General features: G+C 39.6%; 4 protein-coding genes and 1 non-coding gene across 7 annotated transcripts in view; 2 read left to right on the forward strand and 3 right to left on the reverse strand.

The window, feature by feature from the left end:
- LOC136242483 (intermembrane lipid transfer protein VPS13D-like) overlaps positions 1 to 3,738 on the forward strand; it is a 120,354-nt gene extending 116,616 nt beyond the window's left edge. The window contains exon 66 of the transcript XR_010694552.1: positions 3,729 to 3,738. The gene's annotated coding sequence lies outside the window, so the exon portion shown is untranslated. The remainder of the gene's footprint in view (positions 1 to 3,728) is intronic.
- LOC136242484 (rootletin-like) lies at positions 24 to 10,646 on the reverse strand. 2 transcript variants are annotated; one of them, XM_066033914.1, is made up of 19 exons: positions 10,585 to 10,646; positions 10,254 to 10,396; positions 9,585 to 9,845; positions 9,263 to 9,538; positions 9,083 to 9,210; positions 8,862 to 9,027; positions 8,697 to 8,806; positions 8,504 to 8,645; positions 8,263 to 8,445; positions 7,790 to 8,056; positions 7,641 to 7,739; positions 7,400 to 7,530; positions 7,277 to 7,345; positions 5,669 to 7,222; positions 5,385 to 5,568; positions 4,702 to 4,880; positions 799 to 2,958; positions 609 to 750; positions 24 to 555 (listed from the first exon to the last, which is right to left on the reverse strand). In XM_066033914.1, the coding sequence occupies exons 2-19, from the start codon at positions 10,314 to 10,316 to the stop codon at positions 118 to 120; spliced, it is 6,552 nt and encodes a 2,183-aa protein (XP_065889986.1). In that variant the 5' UTR covers positions 10,317 to 10,396; positions 10,585 to 10,646; the 3' UTR covers positions 24 to 117. The 2 variants fall into 2 exon arrangements, with proteins under 2 accessions (XP_065889986.1, XP_065889987.1); XM_066033915.1 differs by having other exon boundaries at positions 10,597 to 10,645.
- On the reverse strand, positions 8,145 to 8,215 carry Trnag-gcc (transfer RNA glycine (anticodon GCC)). Its single transcript has one exon. It is a non-coding gene; the product is annotated as a tRNA-Gly (tRNA).
- On the forward strand, positions 10,628 to 13,357 carry LOC136242550 (NADH-cytochrome b5 reductase-like). 2 transcript variants are annotated; one of them, XM_066033998.1, is made up of 6 exons: positions 10,628 to 10,887; positions 10,985 to 11,365; positions 11,412 to 11,502; positions 11,555 to 11,659; positions 12,856 to 12,917; positions 12,973 to 13,357. In XM_066033998.1, exons 2-6 carry the CDS (start codon positions 11,025 to 11,027, stop codon positions 13,334 to 13,336), a joined length of 963 nt encoding a protein of 320 aa, XP_065890070.1. In that variant the 5' UTR covers positions 10,628 to 10,887; positions 10,985 to 11,024; the 3' UTR covers positions 13,337 to 13,357. The 2 variants fall into 2 exon arrangements, with proteins under 2 accessions (XP_065890070.1, XP_065890071.1); XM_066033999.1 differs by having other exon boundaries at positions 10,628 to 10,798.
- Positions 13,358 to 13,410: 53 nt separating this feature from the next.
- On the reverse strand, positions 13,411 to 16,066 carry LOC136242512 (tripartite motif-containing protein 2-like). Its single transcript, XM_066033949.1, has one exon. It carries the CDS (start codon positions 16,020 to 16,022, stop codon positions 13,593 to 13,595), a length of 2,430 nt encoding a protein of 809 aa, XP_065890021.1. The 5' UTR covers positions 16,023 to 16,066; the 3' UTR covers positions 13,411 to 13,592.
- Between the last annotated feature and the right edge of the window lie 11,204 nt (positions 16,067 to 27,270).

Consider the following 27,270-nt stretch of genomic DNA (forward strand, 5'->3'; position numbering starts at 1 on the left):
ACCCTGGGAAAACTCAAGATTGCTGAGGCAGCAAATAACCTAATGTGATTATGATTACATCATAATATGTTACATTGTTAAACAACATGTCTCTTCTATATATATATAACACTATTGTCAGATGATCTTATTGGCTGGTTTGACCAGCTGATCAGTGGATGGAGGGCTAGTAAGGGGACTGGTCACATTAGGTAGCGACTGTCGCTTGTATGGTGTACTAGTTCTTGGGGAGACACCAGACAGCTTCACAGGACTACTGTCTGCTGCTAACTCCTTCTCCTTACTACTAGCTACACTGACCATCACTTTACTGAGTATTGGCTGTATGGCTGGTTGGTTGATGCTACTGGTGTTGCTGCTACTCAGTAGACTTGTGTTGCTAGTGTCTTGTGTACTGCTAGTCAGTGATGTTATAGCCGCCGGCTGTATCCTCTGTACACACTGGCTCATTGCAGACCTCAGCTCCTGTATCTCACTGTCGTGTTTCCCCACTTTGCGGATGTAGTCCTCACGTAACTGTCTGTTCTCTGAAATCTGCTCCTGAAGTAGCCTAACCTATAACAGCAATGAAAACAGTCCATACAAATGTAGCTACCATGTGTACATACTCTGGTCTCCAACTGTTGGATCTTCTTCTTGTATTCATACTCCTTATTAACCCACTGTTGTTCTTGTAGCTTGTAACTATTCTTCAACTTCTGTAACTCCTGACTCAGTTCCAACTGATAAGCACTCTTCATACTCTCAATACTACACAACACATAAACACAGTCAAGTAATAACAAACTGCATACTCACTATAGTAAATGATCCCTGTCCCTCTCTTCTTGGGAAGCTTGTAGGTCCAACACTCTCTGTTGGAGGGAGCTCCTCTCCTTGGTGGCTGATGCCAATGTCACGTCGAGACTGGCTCTTTGCTTTTGGTTGGACAGCAACAAGTGGTCTAGAGTCTTCTGGTTATTCTTGGCCTCCTCAAGACGCTGCTTCAATTGGGCATTCTCTTTCTGGTAGCTCTTCTGTTGTTTCTTCAATCGCTCAATCTCCTTTTCCAGTGTGACACACAGTTCCTGTGTCACTTGTTTGCTTTTCTCTGTTGCCTTTAAGCTAGCTTGTAGGCTTTCGATACGAGAATTGAGAGATGATTTTTCTTCTTTCAAATTTGCTATCTGTTCTTGGAGTCGGGAGAAATCATGCTCTTTACGATACACTTCTGTCTTCATCTTCTGAAGCTCTGTAGCTAGTTGGCTCTGTGTGATCACCTCATCTGACATCTTCTTCTCCAACTCCATGCACCGATCACTCCACGAACGATTAAGAGTCTCATTCTGATGCTGAGCATGTGATAAATTCTGTAATTCTAATTCCAGGGCCTCTTTCTCTCTCTGCCCAGCAGCCAAAGCCATTTGTAACTCATTGGCTTTCATCTCCAACTCTTTCTTCTCAGCAAGAGCAATTCCATATCTCTCTTCCAAGTTCTTTAGCTCTTCATCTAGCCGACTTTCATTTGATTGAGAGTAGATGACAGAAGTGTCCAGTAAACTAACTCGTTGTTGAAGTGAGTGTAGTTTAACACCAGATTCTTGATTTAGTTGTTGTGATGTGTATAACTGCTGCTTTAGTCGGTCAATTTCTGCCTCTTTGGCTGCTCGGGTTGACTGGATTTGCAGCAGCTCTGACCTCAACTTGTTCACCTGTGATCGGAGGTCATTATTTGCCACCTCAAAGTCTCCCAGTTTCTTCTTAAGCTGATCATTTTCAGAATCTGACTGTACTTGTGTTTGACCAACACGTTGTAGTTTGGAGTCACTGATCTGCTTGGCTATCTTGTCCGATGATATCTGCTGTTCCTGAACTTGAACTTGTCTTTCTAGTTCAGCTTGTCTTCCCTCCATTCTCTTCAGTGTGTCTACCTTGATTGCCAGGCTTGAGTCGGTTTGCTCCTTAGCTTTCTTGACAGCATCATAAACTTCTTGTAGTTGTACTAGGCTCGTTCTTGTCTCTTTCAAACTCAACTCAAGTCTTTGTTTTTCAACCTCTAGGAATTGAATCTTCCTCTCCATGTTGTTTCCATTGAACAGAGCTTCTTCTTTGGCCTGTTCAGCTGCCATCAGTTGTTTCTGTATACTCAAGATAGCCTCTTTGATGGAACCAGCATCTAGTTGCATCACAGCAAGCTTGTTTGGACTACTCATTGGCAGTTGGACTGGTACACTGGATCTTACAGGACTCAATGGAGTGAAAGACATTTCACTTGTCAGACTGGCCCCTACTCCACTCTCGACACCAACAGGAGGAGCTGACTGGATCACTTTTGTAATATCATCTCCATCTATTTGGTCTGTGATTCCATCAGTAGTTACAACTTGAAGGCCTAATGTTCCTTGAAGGGCTCCCAACAGACGTGCATACTTGGTTTGCACTTCCTTGCAGAGAGCATCCACCTGTTGAAACTGTGCTGCCAACTGTTCTCTCTTGTTCTCACTGGTAGTTAATTTCTTGGCAAGGTCATTACCCTCTGTTTGTGTGTTCTCCAGTGTCACTTCCAATACACTGATCTTGTTCTCTAGTGCTTCTTTCTCTGCTTTTAGTGAGTTAAGGGTGGTTTGTAGTTGGGAAATCTTTGCTGAGTAGGCTTGGCCCTTGGAGTGGGTACTTTGCTGCAGGGTAGACAGGTTGACACTTAGGTCACTCCGTTCTTGTTCAAGATTTCCAACCTTATGTTTGTAGGTGGAGATTTGTTGCTCTTGTTGCTCACAACTTTGATTAATCATCTTCATCTTCTCAGTTAAGATACTGAAGCGGTTAGACAAGTCTCCTTTGCTCTTCTCTAGCCGTGCAAGTTTGCTGGACACATGTTGGAGTTCTAGTTTTGTGCCAGTGTAGCTTTGTTCTGTAGTGGTCAGTACTGCCTGTAATCTGCAGTGTTCACTGTTCAGTTTAGCATACTCATGTTCAGATCTGTAGAACAGTGACTCCATTGTTAACACATTAGTTATCAATTTATGTAACATACAAGTAAATAATACATAAACCAAATGTTCACAAAGTCAAGAAGAAAATTAATATCAGTTTTAGACAACTCAGCCAGTGCTTTTATGTTCTGGCTGTATATTTGTCTTTTGCTAGCAACGAAGAATAGTATTCACACAAAAGTGAATAATATTATGTACAGGTGTTATTAAAATGTGCAATGCATGACTAACAGTAACTTCTTGTCCCACCCACCCATGTAACTCCCTTAGTTACTGATATTGAGAGCACTGTATATTATTAATTGTAATGTGTGATCCTTCACTGCTGTGCATGATATCAAAATACAGACATTTCAGAGTTATCAGCAAAATCTCTAGATCCCCCCAAAGTGGGAATTTTAAATGTCAACCAGTATAGCTGAAGGTCTAGATGACCTCCATTGTTCCTATACTTGTTTGGATGCCTTTTTGTAATAACATATTTACTGGTGAACCAGTGCATACCAAGAATCATGCCAGATACATTTGAATTAATTGTTCATGTGGACGAGTGCCCTGACCATCAATTACTGAATTACCATTCCATTTTGTTTCAGCCACATTCCATCTATTGTATATAAATGTGAATCCAGTCACTACGGAAATCACAACTGAACACACATGCCCTGACTACTACTGAATAGCAAAGTGGCCATTCAACAGTATGAGTAGCACCTCTGCAATCAATCCTATTACACTAAAGAAATTATGACAGTGAAGTCATGATTTGTTACCGCAAAGCAACACCTTCACAGTAGAAGAGAAAGAAATAGGAATTATACAGTACTACCAAGAGTATATAATAGAAACCAAGAGTATTGAACGGGTGCATTACCCCGTGATTAATGATTGCGTAAAGTAACAAGGATATTTCAGTAATTGTTCGTTTTCATTGCCATTAAGGGTTGCCCAATTTGGCCACTAAACCAAGCGAAAACATGATAGCGTTAAAGGGAATTGGCTAATGTTAAAGTTCTGGCACTGCCTAGCAGATTCCTGAAGGCATGACAACACGCTTGTTGTGCAACCGTTGTTTTAGCGAGCTAGAGTTATCTTGGGTCCTTACTACACTTTCTTTGTACAATAACTGTTGAATACTTGGTTAAATAACATGGAAAACTAGCGAACAAAGACCCGTTGCCACGTACGCATTTCAAATTACCATTTCGCGTAAACAAACAATTACTGAAATATCTGTGTTACTTTACGCAATCATTAATCACAGGCTAATACACCGTTCAACAATCTTGGTTTCTATTATATACTCTTGTACTACTAATTTGTATGAAAAATGCAAAATGTCTTATTCTTCTGGTAGGGTTTGGCCATTTCCAAGAGCAATTACAAACTCAGGTGATTATTCTATTAAAGTACTTTACTGAAATGTACATGACTTTTCTATTAGAGTATGTTGTTGTTGAAAAGGCTGGAAAGAAAACCCCTACAAGCAGCTCTGACACCTTGCATCTCTGTCTAGCTAGTTGCAGGTGGCAACAAAAACCATGGTTTTTACTGGCTGGCCATTGAACACAATCAAAAAGACTTGGTGCCCACACCAAAATATTGGATCATGTGAAAAATAGCTGTATGTTTGAAGGACATCAGGTCTAGTTTATTTTGAAAAAAATTCTTCAAAATATCCAATGACAAAATCCACACACCCCATTAACTCTGACTTTAATGTACTCACTTGGATAGAGATTGTTGTAGACGTGTAATTTCAGTCCGAGCTTCTTGTAGCTCAGACTCCATTTTATTAAGTGATCGTTCAAGGTGGCTGGCTGTGGTGCTAGCCTTAGTACATTGTTGTTCTGTATCCATCAGTTTCACCTTCAACTCATGTGCCTCCCTTCTTATCATCTCCTTCTCCTACAAAATGAAACATATAAAAGCTACAAAACATGTGTTAGATGCAGTTGTCAATTTAATGTGTGCAATAATTACTTAATATAGTTCTAGTCCCATTAGCTAAATACATCTGCAGAATTTGTATAATATTTGTCATACAGGAATTCATTTCCTTCAAACCACAAACGAGCAGTTACTTTCGGAAGTCTACTTGTTGGGTTGGAAACATCAAGCATACTGACATAGGAATAGTAGTGGGTGGACAAATGGCAAAGAAGAGCAAAGCTGAGTAATAAAGTGTCAAGGCTTCAATGTTGCTAGTATCTAGGATGAGACAAAAACATCAGTCATCTAGTGAACCAGATAGAGAGATTCGAATTGCTTATCCTAGGTGGGCAAGACCATCCCACAACATGATCTTCTAATTGCAAAAGCAGATGCCAAAAGTTTGAAATCACTGGGGCAAACAGTTTATGAGGAAGTGTAAATACAGTCGCATAATTATGGTATTGTGAGATCACTCACATCATTGCTATTGTCCAGTTGTCGCTGCATTTCAGCTACTTGTCTCTTGAGACTGTCTCGCTTACTCTCCAACTGTTTTATCTTCAGTTGTGCCTCATCATTTCCTTCTTCCAACCTTGCCACTAACCCATTAGCTCCACTGAGTTGTTCCTTTAAAGCATCAATCTGTAGCTGAGCTTCTCTTCTGTATGAAGAAATAAAACACACCAACAGCTATGCTACAGTGTTGCTTAACAACTATCGACATGCATTGCACTCATATTACAAAAATACAAATTTCTCACTTGACATGGTCTAGTTTCTTCTCTAAAATCTGCAGCTGTAGTTCTGCCTCTCTCAGTTCAGATGACATTCGTTCACCATTCAGCTGAGAAGCCTCTATCTGTGTCCTCTGTTCTTTGATCATTTGACCAGCTTGTTCCTGTTGGTGCCGAGCTTCTTCATTCTTCTTGTCATAGAGTTGCTGAAGCCTCAGTAGTCTCTCCATTAACAGCTCCTTCTCTTCTCCAAGTTTGTTCACCACCAGCTCTCGTTCATGCTCTAATCTTGTTGCTTCATTTTCTTTCTCCTTCGCCAAGGTTGTTACCTCTTCCTGCAGCTTGGACACCACCTCAAAATGTTGTGAGCTCATAGTGGAGACCTCTTCTCGGTGCTTCTCACTCAGTTGAGTCATTATAGCCTCAGCATCTCTCCTCATCTGGTTGATGGTGGATTCAAGCTCACTCTCACGTTGCTTGGCTGCCAACACTACCCCTCTAAGCTGCTCTTCTTTCTGGCTTTGTAGCTGGAACAGTTCCTTTTCTTTGAGTGTAGCAAAATCAGTTTGCTGTTGGGTTATATCCTGTTTCTCTTGCTGCAAGAGGGTGTTGTTTTCCTCAAGAGTGCTCCGGTTCTGTTCAACTTCTGCCAGGCTCTGCTCAAGTTGGGTGATCTTATCCTCTAGCTTCTCTTTCAGAGCAGTGAGGGATGAGAGACGGTCTTCAGCAGCTCGCAAAGTCTCCTGCAGCCGTGCCACCTGTCCTGAAAATGCTACTTTCTCCTGTACCAAGTCACCCTTCTCTTGAGCCAGCTTAGCTATGGAGTTGTTCAGTTTTCCTCGTTGGATTTGCACCTCATTCAGAGTCTCCTTGCTCTTCCCCATAGCCTCAGTCAGACCAGACACCTGCTGCTGCAACTGCTCAGTACTAGCTTGAAATTCTGTAGCAGTGAACTTAGACTCTGATAGCTGTTTATCAAATTCTTCTACTTGTTGTGTAAGTCGTGTATTTGCTGTCTTGAGCTTTTCAATTTCAGCACGTTTTGCTGCAAGATCTTGTCGTGAGGTGGTATTCTCATTGGTGAGGTCTTCCTTCTGTTTAGTCATCTCTTGAAGTGAGGACGTAAACTGTCTCTTTTCCTGCTCTAGCTCTCGGTTAACCTTTCTTGCTTCCTTTAACTGTGCTAAAGCAGATGACTCTCCCTCCCTAGTGTTTCGCAAATCTCTGATCAGGTTTTCCTTCTCCAGTTCAAGAGAAGCAATGGACAACTTCAAGTTGGCCATCTGATGTTCCATGTCCAATCGCAGGCCTTCAGCATGAGCTAGCTTCAACTTCAAATCAGTCAGTTCCTCTCTTGACTGTGACAGCTGCACTTCTAGCCTCTGTGCATTGCCTGACTTTGAGCCAAGCTCCAATTCTGTACTCTCCATCTCCTGGTTGACTTGCTGAAGTTGTGACTGCAAGGTGCGGACATTTTCATCCAGTGACTTGTTGGACACCTCAAGCTTCTTTCTGCCAGCTTGCACACTTTCCAGACGAGCCTCCAACTGTCCAAGCTGCCTCTCACTAGAGCCTTTATCCCTAATATTGGTACATGTGATGTATTTACCACAATACATACATTTACAGACTTACATCTTTAGAGATTCTATTTCCTTTTCCAATTCAGCCTTGGTTTTCATTAGCTCAGCATTATTTGACCGGCTACAAGTAGCATACAATATAATACAATGTGGTTGAGTTATAGAGATGACTGACCAGGCCTCCAGCTCGTTCTTTAACATTGTGTTGGTCTGGCTGTGTGCATGTATTTCTTCTTGCAGGTCATTCAACCTGTCGAACTGCTGCTTGGATGCCTCATCTGTTATCTGTTTGTTGTATTTTAGGTCCTGCAAGTAAACAAGCACAATTCATTCACTGAAGCTGAAGGGATCTTAATTCACAACGAATACACACATGCACGCACGCACACACACACACCACCCACACAAGCATATACCTGTAAAGTCTTCTGCTGTAGCTCAAACTGATTCTTAACTAATTGTACTGTCCATTCTTTCAATTTAACAGCATCTTCCTCCTCTACAAAACTATTAGGCTGTATAGAAGAAAATGAAGCACAAGCACAAAACAGGGACTATTACTTACAGGGCTTGTAAGCCAGGTGGGGCTGATTATGGGTGCTGCTGACTTGGGTAGTGGAACAGAGAGGGGTCCTGAATATTCTGGTAGCTGGCTTTGGCCATCACCTATTGGGGTTGAGGTACCTAGGGGAGCTATGGCGGGCTTGACAGGCTCCACAATGCCTGCAACAGCATCAAGTGCTGCTTTCAAGGTCTCCACATCCTTGGCAAGCTTGGTGGCTTTCTGTTGATACTGATGCAGCTCAGACTGCATTTCTGATTGACTTGCTTCCTGTTAACACAACGGAAGTGGTAACGGCGTATATACTTAACACAGACAAAAAGGTGCACCAAAAACGTCTACGAAAAAGAAAAAAAATTGCATTGGCCGGGAATCGAACCCGGGCCCCCCGCGTGGCAGGCGAGGATTCTACCACTGAACCACCAATGCTCCTTGAAAGGTTGGGCTACAAATGTGTTATTTATTTGTTCACTAACCAGTAACGCATTCTTAGATTCAATCTCATCCATTAGCACTCCTTTTTCTTCACAAAATGACTTTATTTCAATGGTAGAAACGTTCGCTTGACTGAGTCTCTTCTCATATTCAGTAATAGCCAACTGCATGTTTGTCTTTAGAGACTCCAACTCAATTTTGCAACTGCTAAGCTCTTCTTGAAGCTAGTGACAAAGATAGACATGGCTACACAGGTGTTAATGGTTGCATACTGCTTCTTACAGTCTTGCATTCCTCTTCTTTCTTCTTTAGATTGCTACTGAGCTGATCTTCTACCACTTTAAACGTCTTCTGTTGTTCATCCAGCCTGGTTTGAATTTGTTCTGACATCATAGCTAACTCTTTCTGTAGAGTTTGTACCTCCCTGAAACATGACATCAAACATAATTTGAAAATTAAAAAGTGAAAAGCCAACCTCTGTGTGCTATTTCTCAACTGAGAAAACTGTGAATGGATAGTAGCAGTGGTCCCCATGGCTTCTGACAAACTAGCAGAGTGAACCTGACTCATCTTCATGCTCTCATTCTAGGAGGGAATATACACACCATCACATAGTGAGAAAAGTAATGGCCTGTCATACCAAAAAGTTATCCTTCAGAGACCTCTCTCTTTCATTCAACTCCCTCTGGGTAGCAGAAAGATCTTCAGACAGCTTTCTCACACTTTCTGTCAAACGGTTACCCATCTCTCGAGATTTATCTAGCTCATCTCTCAACTTGGAGTTGCTCATGGCTAATCTGGTCATCCTGTAGGTACACATGTCATGTATATCGTGCATACTTGCTGTGGTGTATGCTCTACCTTTGCCTTTCCTCTTCAGCGTTGTCAAGAGCAGAATTCAACTCATCTCGATGGAGGGACTCTCCTGCTTCCATTGAAGTTTCAACTTCTTTAATGCGTTGCTGTAACTGCTGAACCGTAGCTTTCAACTGCAAAACATACACAAAATGATACAGTACATTTAATCAGCAACTCACATACCTGCTCCTGGGTATGTTCATAAGTAGCCTTTTGTACAGACAGTTGGGATTCCATCTCATGGCATTTTCCCTTGTACTCCAGTATCTTACTATGAAGTTTCTGCATCACTGCTGCCTGCTTTTGTTCTCCATCCTGATAACCTTTCAGCTGTACACCGTGTGCCATCTCCAATGTGTCAATCCTCTCAAGCAATATCTTCTTCTCCTCCATTGCACCCTTTAATTGTGCCTGGAGGCTAGTAAACTTCTTTTCCAACTCCTGTCCACCACTGGTTCCCTTTAAAACAATACTTGCTATATGGTAACATACAGCCAATACTTACAGCTAGCCTCTTTGCAGGAGATAAAGTGACACTGCTTTTCTGGTAATCCACAAGAAGTTGCTTTGTTTTCTCCAACTCTTTCATGAGAACAGAGTTCTCTGTGGACAGAGTGCTGAGATTCTTCTCCCAGTTGTCAACAGAAAGGCCCTCCTCAACAATTTCTCTTATCCTCAGTGGGATGCATGCTGCACTGGCAGAGTCCCTACGCATCACAGCTATGGATTCATCATTCTCAACTCTCTTGCAAGTCTCCTCCAACCTCTAAAGAGAATACAAGTGTTCACTACTTTGCAATGTATGTGAAGTATGCCATTTGCTGACACCAACAGTAATTTACAGTAAAATTTGACAATTTCTCACAATGCAATTCTCTTTCGTTGGCATATTAAAACGAACAAGCTGTAAAAGTTTTTCCATGAAACTTTATTCTCCATCAAACTTCTTCCAATAAAGGTAAACATTTAACAACCTTTGAATTAATTGTTCTACCTACACTCAAAAGTGAGTTGAAAGGCATCGGATGCTATAAATAATTATTCAAACTAGTGAGATAATAAGATAGCTAAATGAGCCAGCTCAAGGAATTTGTGAGTTGTGGGTGCGACTACAATTGCTGCAGCAGGCGCGAGCCATACCCTACAAGTACAAGGGAAAGGGTGGGTTCTTTACCTCGATCATCAGCTCTACGCGCGGGTCCAGTGTAGTGTCCGATGGCGCCGCGTCCGTCTCCATGTCGGCACAGTCAGCGCGAACTCCAGGACCAAAACTAGCAGTAGCTCGCGACTAGCACGAGCACAGCCTGCACTCGCTCTCTACACATAAAGAGAAAGTGACAAAATATAAAGTGGGAAAATCACTATGGCGATTATAAATTTTGCAGGTTAGCACTTTTCAAGTGTTGGTAGACTTACTATGCTTATTGACTATTATCTGTACAGTATTAGTGTCAATGAACTATTCGCACTTTCATTAAACACTGTAAAGAGATAATGACACTTACTTATCAGCTCACCCTTCTCCCCAACTCTGATGTTTACGTCCTCCAATTATTTATGATTGTGGGTTTGATTTTTTAAATGGAAGATTTTAAATTTTGCGCGCAATGAGTAGTACAGAAATTAAGATAGCAGAGGAGACTAAATTGCAAAGAAAACGCTCGCGAAATCAAGAGCAACCAAGCGCCACCACCTCAGATAAGCGAGTGGTAGAGGAGGGTATGTCATGGTGGACTTGCTTAATGTTAGATCTTCCCTACAACTATACCAAACCTCACGCTGTTAAGAAAACTAGCTGTTAGTGCTCAGTAGGTGTATACTTATATTTATTTATAGAGTCTACATAATTGCATTTTATATTTTTATACTGTTTGTTGTACAGGAATATTATATTTTATATTGTAGTTGCTTTACGTAGCAACAGTGGTTTTACAGCTGCATCACTATGGCAAAGAATATAGAAGGTGAATTACCAGAGCCACCAACTAAGCCTTTGGATTCAGACTGTTGTGGTAATGGTTGTACCCCATGTGTGTATGACATTTACGATGAAGAGGTGGCACAATGGCAGAAGTTTTGTGAGATGAGCGGTGAAGAAAGAGCCGCTGCATTGAACACTACTAACAAGATTACATCAGTTGCTTCCAATAGCCTCTCACTGACTCACTACACTAGTTTGACTATTACTGATATAAAGAGGATTACAGAGGACACTGTACTGTACAGGTTTGCTCTGCCACCGAACACATCACTCAACATGTGTGTCGGACAACACCTTGTATTACGGTGAGCTATTAATGGGTCCCATATTTCAATGTTACTACATCAACAGTGCAAGGAACCATGATGGTACCATGGTATCTAGGCAGTACACACCTATCAGCAAACTAGACCAGGTGAACTATTTTGAAGTCATAATAAAGGTGAAATATAGTGTACTGTACTGGCCTTGTGTGTGTACCTGCTGTATTGTAGCTGTACCCCAGTGGTGCTATGTCACAGCATATCAGTCAGTGGAATGTGGGCAGCCGTGCTGAATGGAAAGGACCTTTTGGTAGTTTTTTGTACCAACCAAATAAGGTAGTGAAACCTCTTGAATGGTACACAGAGTCCACAGTGCAAATATGCTTATATGTGTAATGATAATTTACAAAATATCTACATGTGCTCAGTGGTGGAGGAAGTAGTTAATATGAGGGGGGCTGACCGGAGTATAGTGTCTCTGGCAGCAGGAGGTCTGGAGGGCACAGCCCCCCAGAAGCTGTAGTCATTAATTTTTAACTTTCACAATCTCTCAAAGTTCACCAAAATTACTTTATAGCAATTTTGTAGGTCTAAAATACCAACTTTTAGTCAAAACTATTTAAAACAGGCTATTTGCCAGTTTAAAAATTTTTTGGCAAAGCTTTTAGCTGTTGGCTACAGGGTTAATGAACATATAGAATTTATAAGCAGTACAAAACAGCCTATAAGCCACCTGGAGACACTTGATATGGTGGTAAGAGGTATCTGGTTCAATTCCTGCTGTAGGCAACTCTTTTTCGTTTTATTGTGTTTTTATGAATGCCTTGACTGCTCTATTAGGGTATTTGAGCGTTCTATTAGAGTATATCAACCTTTATCATGACTTTTGGCCCCACTCCAAGAAGGATAATTTCGGCGTGATATCATTCTGCTCAGCCTCTTTCCTCCACCTATGCATGTGCTTACAATCATATCTCTGGTTCTAGCTGATGTCCAGCTCTGCAGTAGAGCCAGAGAATGGTTAACCGGTATTTACTAAGTCCACAGTTTTTATCTCAAAAAATAATATATACTGAACTGTTTTTTTGTAACTAATACACAATTACTATTTTTATGCAACCACATGTACTTGGTACAAATTAAAAAGATAGCATCCACCTATCAAACTGTAGAGTGGGACAGGCACTGCCAGCTACCTATCTTTACCTTGTATATGAAGGTGGAATCTACACAAGGGAATATGTATACTGAACCAGCCATGCCTGAGACAGCTAAAAAGCAATACTGAACCTAAGTTAGGTTCAGTAATGCTTTTACCCAACCATATAGTTATCGACTTTCACAGTCTAAGCAAGTTTTTTGGTGAGTTCAAGGTACCACTGTCCAATCCTAGCTCCCTTGAACTCACCCATATCTTGCCCTCATACAAAATACGGATTCAGAGCAACAATGTACCCGAGATGTATTCATTCACCCATACAAACCTATTTTTAGTGACAAAGTATATTGTATCATTTCCCGCCCCTCTTCAGTTTGAGAGGATTGCCATGTTGGCTTGTGGTACTGGAATTGCTCCAATGGTGCAGGTGATCAGGTGAGCCCCACCCACTTTCATGTAAATATCACCTACAACATGCTCCACCTTCTAGACAAGTTGTAGAGAATGAAAATGATGACACCAGGATTCATCTTGTTTATGGATGTCGAACACAACATGACATATTAATGAAAGACTTTCTTGATGAATGCAGACAATATTGGAACTTTTCAGTACTGTATGCATTGAGCAATACTAGCCCTCAGGAAGTACTGGCAGACAAAGGAACACTCAAATATCAAGACAATGTACACTACGGACGCATCACCTTTGATCTGGTAACATCTGAAATGCCACCACCATCATTGGCAGCAAGTAATTTTGTTCTCATTTGCGGAACTAAATCTTTTGATAAAGACATGATTAACTGCGTGCTAAAATTGGGGTATGCCAAATGCCATTATTTCAAGTTTTAGAATTATAATTGGATCAGCTGCCATACATTACTTCATGGAGTAATTGCATAGTTCAACATAATGTAAGGGATTGGTACTGCATGGGTGAATATTTGTTAGTTATAATTCTCTTTTTAATTTTAAATCAGTTTTAAACACAGCAAATATATGTTTAGCCATAGCTTACTGCATACTACACAGTCTAAGAAAAAGCTGTTACAAAACTTATAGAAATGCTTTATACTTAACTCAGTGTTTAATAGCAATTGTGCAGATGTTATTGAAGTACTACCAGCCTGCTGTTACTTTTGTCAGTTATCACTGTCTGTCCATCATCCATCACCACAACTCCACAAAGATCACTGAATCTTCTTCCTCGTCTGCTTTCAATGGCATGTACAAAGGTTCCATCCTCCTTTAGAACCACAACACAGTTAGTGTCCTTGCAAATAACTAATAGGTGCCCATCTGGTGTGTAGTGTATTCTAAATGGACTTTTTAATCTGAATACAACACCAGGAAATGTATCGAAAATTCTAAGGAATTTCCCTTTTGGAGTGAACACCTGGACCCTGTCATTGCAATGATCTGAAATGAACAACTGATCTTCACTATTGTTCAGTGCCAGGTCTTGTGGACAGTTAAAGGAACCTGGCTCTGTACCATGTTGTCCAAAGCTATACGCAAAGCTATCGTATTGAAACACCTTAATGCTATGTTTATCACTGTCACATACAAACAACTCATCTGACTGAGACACAACTAAACTGAATGGAGATTTCATGTTGTCACCAGAGGTACCTTCACCACCAAGTTGAGAAATAAATTCTCCACTGAGCTTGAACTTTTGGATGCAGTGTAAAACACAGTCAACAGCATACAAGTATCCATTCCTGTCTACAGCTATTCCAGTGACGCACCGAAATTTTCCATTTCCATCACCTGTTTCACCAATGACATGAGAGTACTGGAACTGTTTATCAAACACAACTAACTGTTTAGTGGAGTGGTCATAAACAATGACTTCGTTGTTGGGTCCTTTGACCAAAAGATTAGGTTCTGATAATTGTACAGTCATATTAGACGGTCCATATTTGTCTATGATCTTTGCTGGCTGCCCAAAATGGGTGTAGTTGCGGACAGTCATCAACGCCTTGATTTCTTCGTAGTTCACCAAGTGTTCTTTCCAGTAAACTTGCAATGAGTGATTTTCTCTTGCTTTAGGATTATACCAAATGTGGTACTCTCCATTTGACCGCTCAGTAATCACTGGATCCTGTAGAAAATCCTCATCCTTATCATTACAATAAATTTCTAGATCATTTGATTGGTCAGTAACAGGGAAGCCAAACCTGTCTCTCAGTATAACAGTCACTTTTATTTGGTCGGTGGTATCAACTTTTGCTGGCTGTAAAGACAAAAGATTACCAAATGAAGAGCTTCTTACAGCTGATTTAACGATGTGTGCATATTGAGAAAAGATACAATTTTGTAAGCATGGAACATCAAACATTTCAGAACCTAAATTGTTGATGAACTCTACTGGTTCGGGGCACCTGACTACGATGTCTACTGCCTTAAACTCTGGATCAAAGCTAGTACTGTCTACTTCCCTTTTCAGTCTTACAACCCTTTTCTTAACCCAGTCACTGTAGGTGAGCAGTAGTCTTGTTCTGTCCATTTCCAATATCTTTGTACGGAACTCATCACAAGTTGCCAAATCATTTTGCAAAAATTTCACCTCGTCTTTTTGTGCAGCATTCCTCTTTTTAAATGACTCCTTGATGGCGTTGGCTTTATCTATTGCCTCCTCTTCTTGTTGTTTCAACAGTTTGTGAACTTCATCATAAGTAGCACGTATTTTCTCTATGTTTGCTTCACCTTCCACCTCAATCTGTTTTTCAGTGTTTTCCAGTTCCTTCACTGCCCTTCTCACTCGTTCCAACATCTCTTCCAGTGGGGCAGTAATGTGTTTCACCTCCTCTCTTTCTTCATCTGCTACTTCTGTGAGTTTGTCTTCGTATTCATGAACCTTATGATCCTTTGCAGTACAATAATGGCATATTAGACATCTACAAGTCTTACAGTAAAAGTCTAGCGCTTTACTATGATGCTTACACAATTCTAGCTCTTTCAATTGTAAAGCGGCCGAAGACAAGACAGGCTTGGGGTTTCGCACAAATTCTTCTATTGCAATGCACTTGTGCTCCGCAAACTCACCCCACTGGCTGTGGGCATCAAGACACTTTTCACACAAACATTTCTCACATTGCACGCACCAAAAGGAAGCAGATGCGACATCAGTGTCGACCTCCGTACCGGCCTTGATAGGCTTCGTGGTCAGACTGTTGCGCCAACGTATATGGCAGTTATCACATTCCGAGGCCATTTTATCCTTTTTCTTTTTCTGCAGAATTTCAATCAAACGCTTAATCGTAAAATTCGTCGGAATAGATGCAATTTCATCTCTAGGAAGCGGTGCCCTACATAACGGACAAGAAACATCAACTGCCATTTTCTTGTTAGATTCTATGCTCCCCTCTAAACAGCATTTACAAAACGTGTGCAGACATGGAATTGTCTTTGGATCATTGAACAAGTTTCCACAGATAGAGCAAGTAATTTCTTCCTCGATCTGCTGTAATTCTTCAGACTGTTCGAGGGAGGACGTCCGAGTCAATGTTTCCCGACCCGCATCGTCTGCCATGTTCACGCTGCAAGTTGAAAACTGAAAGGCGTGGCTGTATACCGCAAATCATACAAAAGTTCTCTATTTAAACGTACAAAGCTCTATATTTGAACGTACAAAACTGAGTTCTCTATTTAAACGTGTAGCTAGCTATATAGCTATCTATAATCAGTGATATTTTATTATACCAAACAAGAAGGCATACACAAAAGGCAAAGCCTACAGAAGGTGTCCGCCTACAAAAACAAACATACATAGCTACATAAAGCTACCTACTACAAACTAAACAATACACAACAAAATACAAAACAGAACAAAAAAGTGATATGGAAGTTAATTGACACATAAGTAATTATAAAGGTGATGCCGGAAAGACTTTTAATTACTATTCAAGGTTATGTAGCTATAGTGTTCCAGAGGAAAGCTGTGTTGACAAAAAATGAATATCTCCGAGAGAGCCGGTTAATGGTGGAACTAGTGACTTCTGGTAGATGCTATTGAATTAAATGAACAGTGACTATTAAATGCGATAGATGTTTGCTGCATGGTGGTATATGTCATTGAGGAAACTGACTGAAAAGAAACTTCGTCTTGACTGGAGAGAAGGAAGGTGAAGTTGGGAGCAACAATCATTTGAGAAAATGGTCCAAGAGCCGGTAGATGGACACCAGCAACTCCCACAGATCCATCGAGCTGCCCGTTTTTGCAGGGACTCTAGTAGTTGGACATCTCCCAAGTTATGGGAATTCCATACGACTGCAGCATACTCTAGCGTTGGCCGAATGATAGCTTTGTGTGCAGCACACTTAGCTCAATTAGCTGCACGGTTGCAACCAAACAATGATCTACGTAAATAGTTCAAAGATTTGGTGCCCTTGCTTACAACAAACTTGCAATGCTTAGACCAATTTAACTTGGAATCTACCATGAATCTACCTCTCTGTTTTCTTTTTAGTTAGAAAAAATCTACCTAGAGAGCTTAACGTAAGCAACGTTCATGTGGTACAGAATCAAAACTGCCTTCGCAAAATCAAGCAGTAGACAAAGTACAGTGCTTTTAGCTCTAAACATTGAGACCAATCATCAACAGCCTTAGCCAGAAGAGTTACAGTAGATCTTTTATTTCTGAGTAGGTCTAAGCAGATGGTGACACTCCAGCAGAAACTAAGTGTCGGTACAAAATATGCTCAAAAACTTTGATTACAACAGAAGTGAGACTGATTGGTCTACAGTTACTAGGATTATGCTTGTCATTATGCTTGTGTATCAGAACAATATTTCCTGAACTCAATCAAAAGTAAGAGTACCTAGGCCTGTTGATAGTGATTTGTTGAATAAGTGACAAAGAAAAAAGGAAGTATAATCTGCAGCACTCTTCAGTAGAAATGAAGTAATGTTATCAGGGCCACACATGCAGGCTTTGTTAACATTCATTCATTCTTCAGGTGTTATAGAGATTGAGTCGATGATAGTAGGACATGAGGATTCAGGAGTTAGTGAGTCAAGATTAGAGGTATTCTCCTTGGTGAAAACTGAGCAGATAAACAATGATGCCTTGTCAGAGTCTTTGGTGATTGTATTACCAGAGTCCTAGTGGAGGGATAGGATTATGATAGCCTTTCACTGTATTAATCCACCTCCAAGATTGCTTAGGGTTAGTATAGCTTTGCTGACACACTAAATTAGAATGACTAGCGGTCTCTTGGCGACACTTTGAATGGACCAGGTTGCTGATAGATTTATACTGGCTGGATTACCTGAACGCTTGTACTCACGATATAAATGCTTTTTCCTGTGGATTAATTTTATTTTAGATTTTGAAAGCCAATGCTTCATTTTCCACTTATTTCAATGAACTGATGGAAACACATAGTCCACAGCAGAGATAAATAAATCCTTCCATTGAGACCATGGTAACTCAATATCATCATTCCCAAAGTCAATAACTTCCCAGGAAACACGAGACAAGACTTCTTTAAAATTACAGTAAAACAATAAGAAGTGTTATTCCCTACTATGCAATTAAGATAGCTGAAATGCACAGTAGGGATATAACACTTCTTATTGTTTTACTGTGATTTAATATCATGCACTACTCCAGTCTGTTTCAGTACTTTTTATCGATGTGCTTATGGTCCCTACTTCAAAATTCCAATTTTTTGTGTACTTGTTTGTTAACTTTTTTTTTCTGCAATTAAAATAGCTATTATGAAAAATACAGATGATTCCCATTACAATGGTGGAGCCATCACGTGCTACTGCCAAATCAACACTTTTCGCTGTCAGCAAAGATGAATGGGACACAAAGGAGGACACTGGTAAGTCCATGAAGAATGCATTGTACGTACTGCGGTATGCCAAAAGGCACCTCTCGTGCCGAAGCAACGTCGAACAGTGAAAAAATCAAGCCATTATCGAGTTACGCCATTATCGAGTTACGCTTGTCTGAAGGCATCAGTCAGTCAGTTACTTGCTTACTCAGTCAGTCAGTAGAAAATTCCGTTAAATAAATATTTTTAAGATTCCATAGCAACTTTTTGAAGGCGTTTTGGGCCGATCTGAAAGCTTGGTTTTACCTAACAATGCTGTCTCATCGTCAGCTGGGAAAATTGAGGCTGGTTTTTGGGTGAAGTAATTTCATGGGCCACATCTACTCATTTGTGGTCCCTACTATACAGTACTATCGTACTGTATGATAACACACATTTAAGGGTGCACTGTTTCAGTATACTGGCAAAAACATAAAGTGGACAGCATCATGATAATTAGCAATCCTCACTGATGATTTCAGATCTGGGTTGGTGGTGAGTAACAAATCAAGAATATTGTCACCTCTGGTAGGATGAGATACAAGTTGACTGAAAAAGTTATCACAAACAAATTCACATAAAGTATCTGGCAACTGGAGATTTAACTTTTGGTGATGTGGTTAACCAGTCAATAGCTGGAGCATTAAAATCTCCACAAACAATAACTGGTAAGGAAGTGGAAGCAGCACAAAGTGTGATTGTAGGGAATCTGTTGTAGCTGTAGCTAGTAATGCCTCAAGAAGTGTGCAACTCTAGCCATAACATCTCACAATCACTTTCTAAGTCCTTACAATGCACTACAGTGATTGAATTGCAAATCAAAACCAAGACACCTCCACAGATCATGACGAAAAACAGTATAACTTGATGGAATAATATGAGCATCAGGAATTGATGAGTCAAGAAAGGTCTCAGTAACTGCCACTACATCAAAGTGGTGCATGCACAAACCGCAATAAGATCAAATTAAGCATTTCAGCAAAATACTTGTCACATTAAAACAAATGCATGACAAGGTGTTGAACCACTAACTTTAGACAATCAGTCAATGCTGGATTCACAAACTGAGCATATCCACGAATCTTCAGATGAGTGGTTCACCATATCCTGATATTCTGAAAGTGTTATCTTCAAGACATGAATCCACGAATCACAAAGTTGAAGGTGCGTGGCAGTTGCTGAAAGCAAAATATTCACAACCTGCAGAACAGTTAGTGAAGAGTCAGTCAATAAACCAAGGCTTTATAAAACTAATGTCCTATGGTAGCACCTCTAAGTGCTGAATTTTGACTGTGCACTTCAGTTTTAACAGTGTACATAAACTAGTCTATTATATATTATGTATCTATGATTTTAGCTGTATGCATTATGTGCATGCATGTGCATCTGGGATCAGGAAGGTTTGCATTAATCGTGAGCCTCCCAATATTTTCATGGTGCTTTAATTGGCAGCATGGGTTGCAGTATACAATCAAGCCCTGAAATGCATTCAAAAAATGACCTGAAATGCTTCCAATAATATAAAATATAAGTGTTTATGAAATATTCTGTGAATGCTATCCTATATACTATAAGGACCTGCATGTGAGAAGGCTTATAAAGCCTGTGAATACAGAAAGTCAGAAACATGTAACTAAAACGTGAAGAATGCATAAAAAATCCCAGACCCAGTGGTACATGACTTCATCCCCAGCAACATGCAGTCTATGTAGGCATGTATGAATAGATCATTAGTTAAATTTTCTTTTATTATATAGCTATTATAGTTACAGAATTTTCTATTACTAACTAACTAATGACTATATGGCTTAAAGTTAAGACAAGTGTAACTCCTGAACACTAATATGCATGGGCTTGAAGCTGCTGTGGCCTATTGGTGTATATTTAGTGTATACAGCTACTATATGTATGCATCACGGACTTATTGATAGTTATAACACGGTTATGAGGGATATGACAAGAATATACGCATGAGTGCCCACATGCAGGGCGCGGGTGTGTATATTTTTGCCATATCCTGAGTACTTGTGTTATAACTGTTATATTCTACACCCCAGTAGATGAAACAATTATAGATAGCAATTTATAGTGAAACAGCACCTGTTGAAAATCGAAATCAGTAGAATCCTTGATGTTTTGGACTCTTTAGCAGTGCCATGCCCATCTACTCATGACTCAGTGAAGGAGACAAGAGTTAGTGAAGGAGACAGTGCTCAGGTGAATAATTCTTGGTTGATTTAGGTGCTAGTTATTAGAGACTTGTTTACCGTTTAGATAAGGATATTGCAGAATGTACCATATATGGTAAGAGTAGCCACAAAACATGGTATATCACCTATATACCACGGTATATCAGTTATGTGCTACAGCGTGGCACTTTTGATCTCAACCACAGGTGTGGTATATAGCTATACCTTTTCCTTTTTGTGCCCCATTTCTTTTTGCTTCTATAGTGTAAAGGTGTCGATTGATGATAAGCACATTAATGGCTGACATTGTATGGTTAAAACTTAAAATAAAACAATAAATTGTCTGTATATAATTTTTTCACTGTGCCTCCAACAGGCAGTCAGATGGAAATGCAGCTGCACCACTTACTTTTGTTTGCCACTGGTTTTCTATACGTACAGACAAAACATAGCTGAATGCTAATCAAAACAGCTACTCAGTTTGCTTAGTGATAATTAGTATACTACATAATATGTATTATAGCCTAATATGTCCGCACCATCGTTTCCTTTGACTTGATATATTCACTAATGATGCGTTATCTTGCATCTCTCTAAATAAATTCTGAACACAATAGAAAATCCTTCATAAAATTTTTTTTTTAAATTTTGGTCTCAACAGGTCTGGTTCTATCTGCATGAAAGAGGAAAACCTCTTTTTTGAGCTAAAATTGCCAAAAATTCTAGGTCATGAAGTGTCCATTATATCAGATGTATTATCTTTGATCTGGTATCATCTGAATTGCAATGTCATCAGCAAATGGGGTATGCCAAATGCTATTATTTTAAGTTTGGTATATATATATATATATATATCTATACCAAAACAGCCGAGCTGTAAAAAGGTGCGGCCCCCTAGAAAGGTCAGGATGAAAATCAAATGTGGCAGCCAAGAAATGGCTATAATGATAGGTTAAGGTAAATGGATCCAGCACCAAATTCACCTGAATTGTCATTGTTAATTTTTTTGCCATTGCAGCCATTTCTTGGCCACTACCTTTCTTTTTTCACTCTGACCTTTTTTGGAGCGGGGTGAGGGCACACCCTTTTTTGTGCTTGGCTGTTTTTGGTATAGATATCACTTCTTTATGTAATTGCAAACCCAAAAGCTGGCAGCTTTGAGGCTTTACTTGTCATTTTTTCTTTACTATACAGGAAGACCAGAAAGATTTTTTAATTGGAATTGTTTATAAACTTATCATACAGATAAAGCTGTATGGGGTAACTTGTAATGTAGGGTAACTTGTAATGTAGGGTCACTAGTTATGTAGCTGAGCTCTCTACAGGGTGACTTGCTTGTAGTACAGAGTAACTTAATTGTAGCTGAACTCTCTACAGGATGACTTGTTATGTAGCTAAACTCTCTACGGGAGACTTGGAACATAACTGTAGGATGTCTTGTAATGTAGCTAAACACTCTACAGGTTGACTTGCTATGTAGCTGAATCTCTACTGGGTGCCTAGTTTGTACTGACTTTTAATGTAGCTGAACTTTCTACAGGGTGACTTGTTACTTAGTTAAACCCTGTACAGGGTGACTTGTAACATCTATTGATTGTAGCTGAACTCTATCTCTACAGGATGACTTCATTGACTTGTAACATGCAGTTGAACTCTCTACAGGGTGACCTGCAGAGTTACCAAACTTTGTACAGGATAACTTGCAATGTAGCTGAACTCTCTACAGAGTGACTTGATTGTAGCTGAATTCTCTACTGGAATGCGGGATGACTTAATACATACTGGTAGCTGAACTCTCTACAGGGTGACTTGCTTGTAGTTGAACTCTCTGCAGGATGGCTTGTTGCTAAACTTTCTACAGGGAGACTTGGAACCTAATTATACACACTCTAAGGTGTCTTGCTATGTAGCTGAAATCTCCACAGGGTGACTTGTTACATAGCTTAGTGAACTCTCAACTGAACTTTCTACATGATGACTTGTAATGTCAACATAGAAATACAAAGTACAGCAGACTAACTACTATTATATCAAGACCCACCAACATCCCAGAGTACTATAATGACCACGTGCACACTATGTCATTTTACTCGTCTATCCCCCACACCATTACTAAGCTACTGAATGACATTATTAATTAAATATACTACCTTGGATGAATTCTCCTGTCACCTGAATTTTTATGATCATAATTTTGTGTATTTGCAAATATCTGGAGTTGTGCAGTTGCACCCCCTTGAGTTATATCAGCCATATATGGCCATCTTTCTTCCAAACCAAATGTGTGTAACAATCATGTGATCAAGTTTCATGAATAAAAAAGACATCGTTTTCACACCTACCAGGCAAACTGCTATGAGAAATGAGCTAAAATTGGTATATAGTAGAGCTGTGTGATATCAATTAAGCATTAATCAATTGCAGCACTAATCATGATATGCAAGAATTGTAAACAAGTTGAATTAATCAAAAATGGTACATTCTCCTTATAACTTACTATCAAGAGCCATATTAATAATAATCATTCTACTTTTAACCAATTGCTATGCCAACCTGTATCATAAGTAATGCTAGTAAAGGAAGCCTTATGTCATAAAAATAGACAAGTGACTGTTACCCTAGTATTATCTTGATTCCTTTCAAAACTACCAAATGACATTCCTACAATGGTCAATCTATCTATACAAACCAATTTTCAACTTATTCCTTAAGCGGTTAACCTTGTAGGTGTGACAACAAATGATCTTTTCATGCAAATAATCAGTCATAACTGCTACAGTTTTCATAATATTCACAGTATTGCTATTAGGATTCACCTTTGGACCCCCTTTATGTGCGCAAATTTTCAGCTTGTTTTACAAGTTTTGCAAAGTGTGCAAAAATATGAAGACCAAACTTTGGTCTCTTGAATCTCAGAGACGATTTTCTTCAATTTTTTTTTAGCAAGAGTAATTAAGATACGATGAAGCACAAAAAAGCACAAATAACTACACAAAATTGCAAGTACAATAACAACAACAGGGGCTTGGAGAAGGAAAAATTCCTGTCTTCAAAGTTACTGTAATATCACATGGACATTGTTTTAGGCATTTCCTTCAAATTTGGTATGTGGACTCCCTTTCCGGGTGGTAAACTCCATAGTAAAATTAGTTCCATATAAGGAGCTGTGTATGCATGAAAATCATATTCTTCCTGTCAATATACCCACGGTGTGGCATGCTGGCTTCTTAGGTAACATGAGATAGTGTGTCTTATACATCATAGTTAGCTATGAACATATTACTGGATGACTACACTGGAATGTGTGTGTTGTATAATATTATATCATCTTTGAATTGGCATGGTTGAATTCAGTCAAGGATAGCTAAAGAAAAAGTCAGAGTACAGGTTTAGGTATGGCTGTTATATGTATCACATTGCTAAGAAATGCTTTTCTGAGCCACATGGAAATTTTAAAAATAATTTTTAAACACACACACACATAATAAATAATAATTACACTGATCTGCACCAATATACATAACATGTAGATACTTTCTTCTCACGCTCTATTTTTCCCCACAATGTGTCTGACACAGTCCTACTATATATGTATGCACGCTGACAGTATTGGGAGTAACGCGTTACATAATATTATTACTTTTGTGGTAACTAAGTAATATAACGAAATATGCTATAAAAACAGGTAATATAATGCAAGTTACTTTACTTATGCGTTACCTATAAGTAATATAGTTACTGTAACGAGTCTAATGTTACGTAATATTATTAGTACAAGTAACAAAGTTACTAATCTCATTAGTAGTCCACTGAGTAACGCCTAGCCACAACGAAGTAATGAAGCCTACTGAATGAAGCTTATTCACCAGCTTCTTACTTATAACCAAGATTTGCACATTGCCCAACAATGCAATCATGTCACGTGATAAGGTGGTAGTTTCACACGTGACAGCTTAAGACTGTGGACACAGAGTAATATAATATGTAATATTATTATAGTTACTTAATTTTTTGAGTAATATGTAACTGTAACTAAATAATTCTGTTGCAAATAATAATATGTAACTAGTTACTTTTAAAAAGTAACTGTCCCAACACTGCACACCATAGGCGGCGGAAAGGGGGGGGGGGGGCTAGGGGGCTAAAGCCCCCCCTCGGTCTGCTGAGGGGGGCTTAGCCCCCCTCAGAATGATATCACACCGAAAAATTATCTTTCTTGGAGTGGGGCTGAAAACCGTGATAAAGATCGAGATACTCTAATAGAGCAGTCACTCTAATAAAGTAGTCAGTGTGCAGCGAGCTATGTAAGGATTTTTATGTAGTTTATCAGCTAGAAATGGTAGCTGGTGAGGTGGAAAGCTCTTGTGGGTTGGTTGTGACCTTTTTTTTTTTTTTTTTTGGTCTCACCTTACCAAACTATAGAAATAAGTCTGGGTCAGCTCAGCGGAGCCCCCCCTCATATCAACTACTTCCTCCGCCGCTGCTGCACACTGATCCCTATAGCACTGACTGCATGTGGAAATCCCGAGCACATTTGACCATGACCTAATAAGGAGATCAGGTATAGTGATAAGGCTGAAGCTTTCAGCACTTCACCTTGGGTGTATCTATTTCTTCACATTCTACTAATTCAATTGGTATCTTCTTGTTTTACATATATGACAGACTTATAGATCTGATGCTCAGTGCTATCACTTGAACATGCAATATAAGCATAGTCCCCTTTTGTATGAATCTATAGTAAATTCACAGTTAAAATTTAGCCTATACTACATGCTACAAATTTACAAAAGTATTAATGCCACTACAAGAGCTGTTATTGTTACTACTAAAGTACTACTAGTCTGTTATTACTTTTGTCAGCTATCACTATTTGTCCATCATCCATCACCACGATTCCACCAAGATCACTAAATCTCTTTCCTCGTTTGCTTTCAATGGCATGTACAAAGTTTCCATCTTCCTTTAGCACTAAAACACAATTACTGTCCTTATAACTGACTAACAGGTATCCATCTGGTGCACAGTATATCCCGAATGGAGTTTGTAATCTGAATACAACGGCAGGAAATTTATCAAAGAGTCTAATGAATTGCCCTTTTGGACTGAACACCTGGACTCGGTCATTGTGGTGGTCTGTAATGAACAACTGATCTTCGCTGTTGTTAAGTGATAGATCTTGTGGATGGTTGAAGTCACCAGGTTCTGTACCATGTTGTCCAAAGCCATATCTGAATTTCTCATTTTGAAACACCTGGATCTGGTGATTATCACTGTCACATATGAACAACTGTTCTGACTGGGACAGCGCTAAACCAAAAGGAGATCTCACAGCATTATCTGCACTACCAAATTAGGAAATAAATTCACCACTAAGCTTGAATTTCTGGATGTAGTGAAGGACACAATCTGCAGCATACAAGTATCCTTTCCTGTCTACAGCTATTCCAGTGATGCATTGAAACTCTCCATTTCCATCACCTGCACCACCAATGACATGAGAGTACTGGAACTGTTTATCAAACACCACTAACTGTTTGGTGGAGTGGTCACAAACAATGAGCTCATTGTGGGTCCCTTGGCCAAAAGATTATTCTGTTAACTGTATCTTAGATGGCCCATATTTGTCAATTATCTTTGCTGGCTGCTTAATTCGGGCATAGTCACGGACAGTCATCACAGCCTTGATTTCTTCATAGTTCACCAAATGCTCTTTCCAATAAATTTGCAGTGAGTGATTTTCATTTATTTTAGGACTATACCATATATGGTACTTTCCATTCGACCGTTCAATGATAACTGTATCCTGTAGGAAATCTTCATCTTTGTTGCAATACAATTATAAATTGTCTGATTGGTCAGTAACTGGAAGGCCAAACCTATCTCTCAAATAAACAGTTACTTTAATTTGGTCAGTGGTATCAACTGGTGACTGCGAAGGCAATAGATTGCCAAATGAAGTGGTTTTAGGCACTGCTGATTTAAGCACATATCCATATCGAGAAGTTGCAATTCTACAAGCACAGGACATCAAAAGTTTCAGATCCTAAATTGTCAATAAACTCCACTGGTTTAGGACACTTTATCACAATGTCTACTGCTTTACACTCTGGATCAAAGCCGCTACTGCGATCTACTTCCTTTTTCAGTTTATCAACCCTATTCTTAATCCAGTCACTGTAGGTGAGTACTAGCCTTGTTCTGTCAACTTCCATTATCTTTGTACGGAACTTGTCACAAGTTGTCGATTCACTTTCCAAAAACTTTGCATTTCTTTTTGTGCAGCTAGTCTCTTTTTACATGATACCTCAATGGTATTAGCTTTATCTATTGCTTCCTCTTCTTGTTGTTTTAACAATTTGTACACTTTGTCATAAGTATAGCTTGTATCTTCTCAACGTTTGCTTCACCCTCCACGTCAATCAGTTTTTCAGTGTCTTCCAGTTCCTTCACTGCTCTTCTCACTTGTTCTAACATCCCTTCCAGCATGTTTCACCTTCTCTCTTTCTTCATCTGCATGCTACTTCTGTGAGTTTGTCCTCAAAATCATGGTCCCTGTGATCCTTTGTAGCACAATAGTGGCATATTAGACACCTGCAAGTCCTACAATAGAAGTCCAGTGGTTTAGTATGTTGCAATGTTTACACACATTTCTTTCGAACTCTTGTTAGGTTTTTTTTTTTTTAAATGTTCGTTAGGTCATGGCATTTAATATTAGAGCCGACATTTGCTGTGCTTCAACAGTGCGGGCGACAAGGACCAACTGTG

Source organism: Dysidea avara, chromosome 13 (assembly GCF_963678975.1).
Source record: "Dysidea avara chromosome 13, odDysAvar1.4, whole genome shotgun sequence".
Classification (NCBI taxonomy): domain Eukaryota; kingdom Metazoa; phylum Porifera; class Demospongiae; order Dictyoceratida; family Dysideidae; genus Dysidea; species Dysidea avara.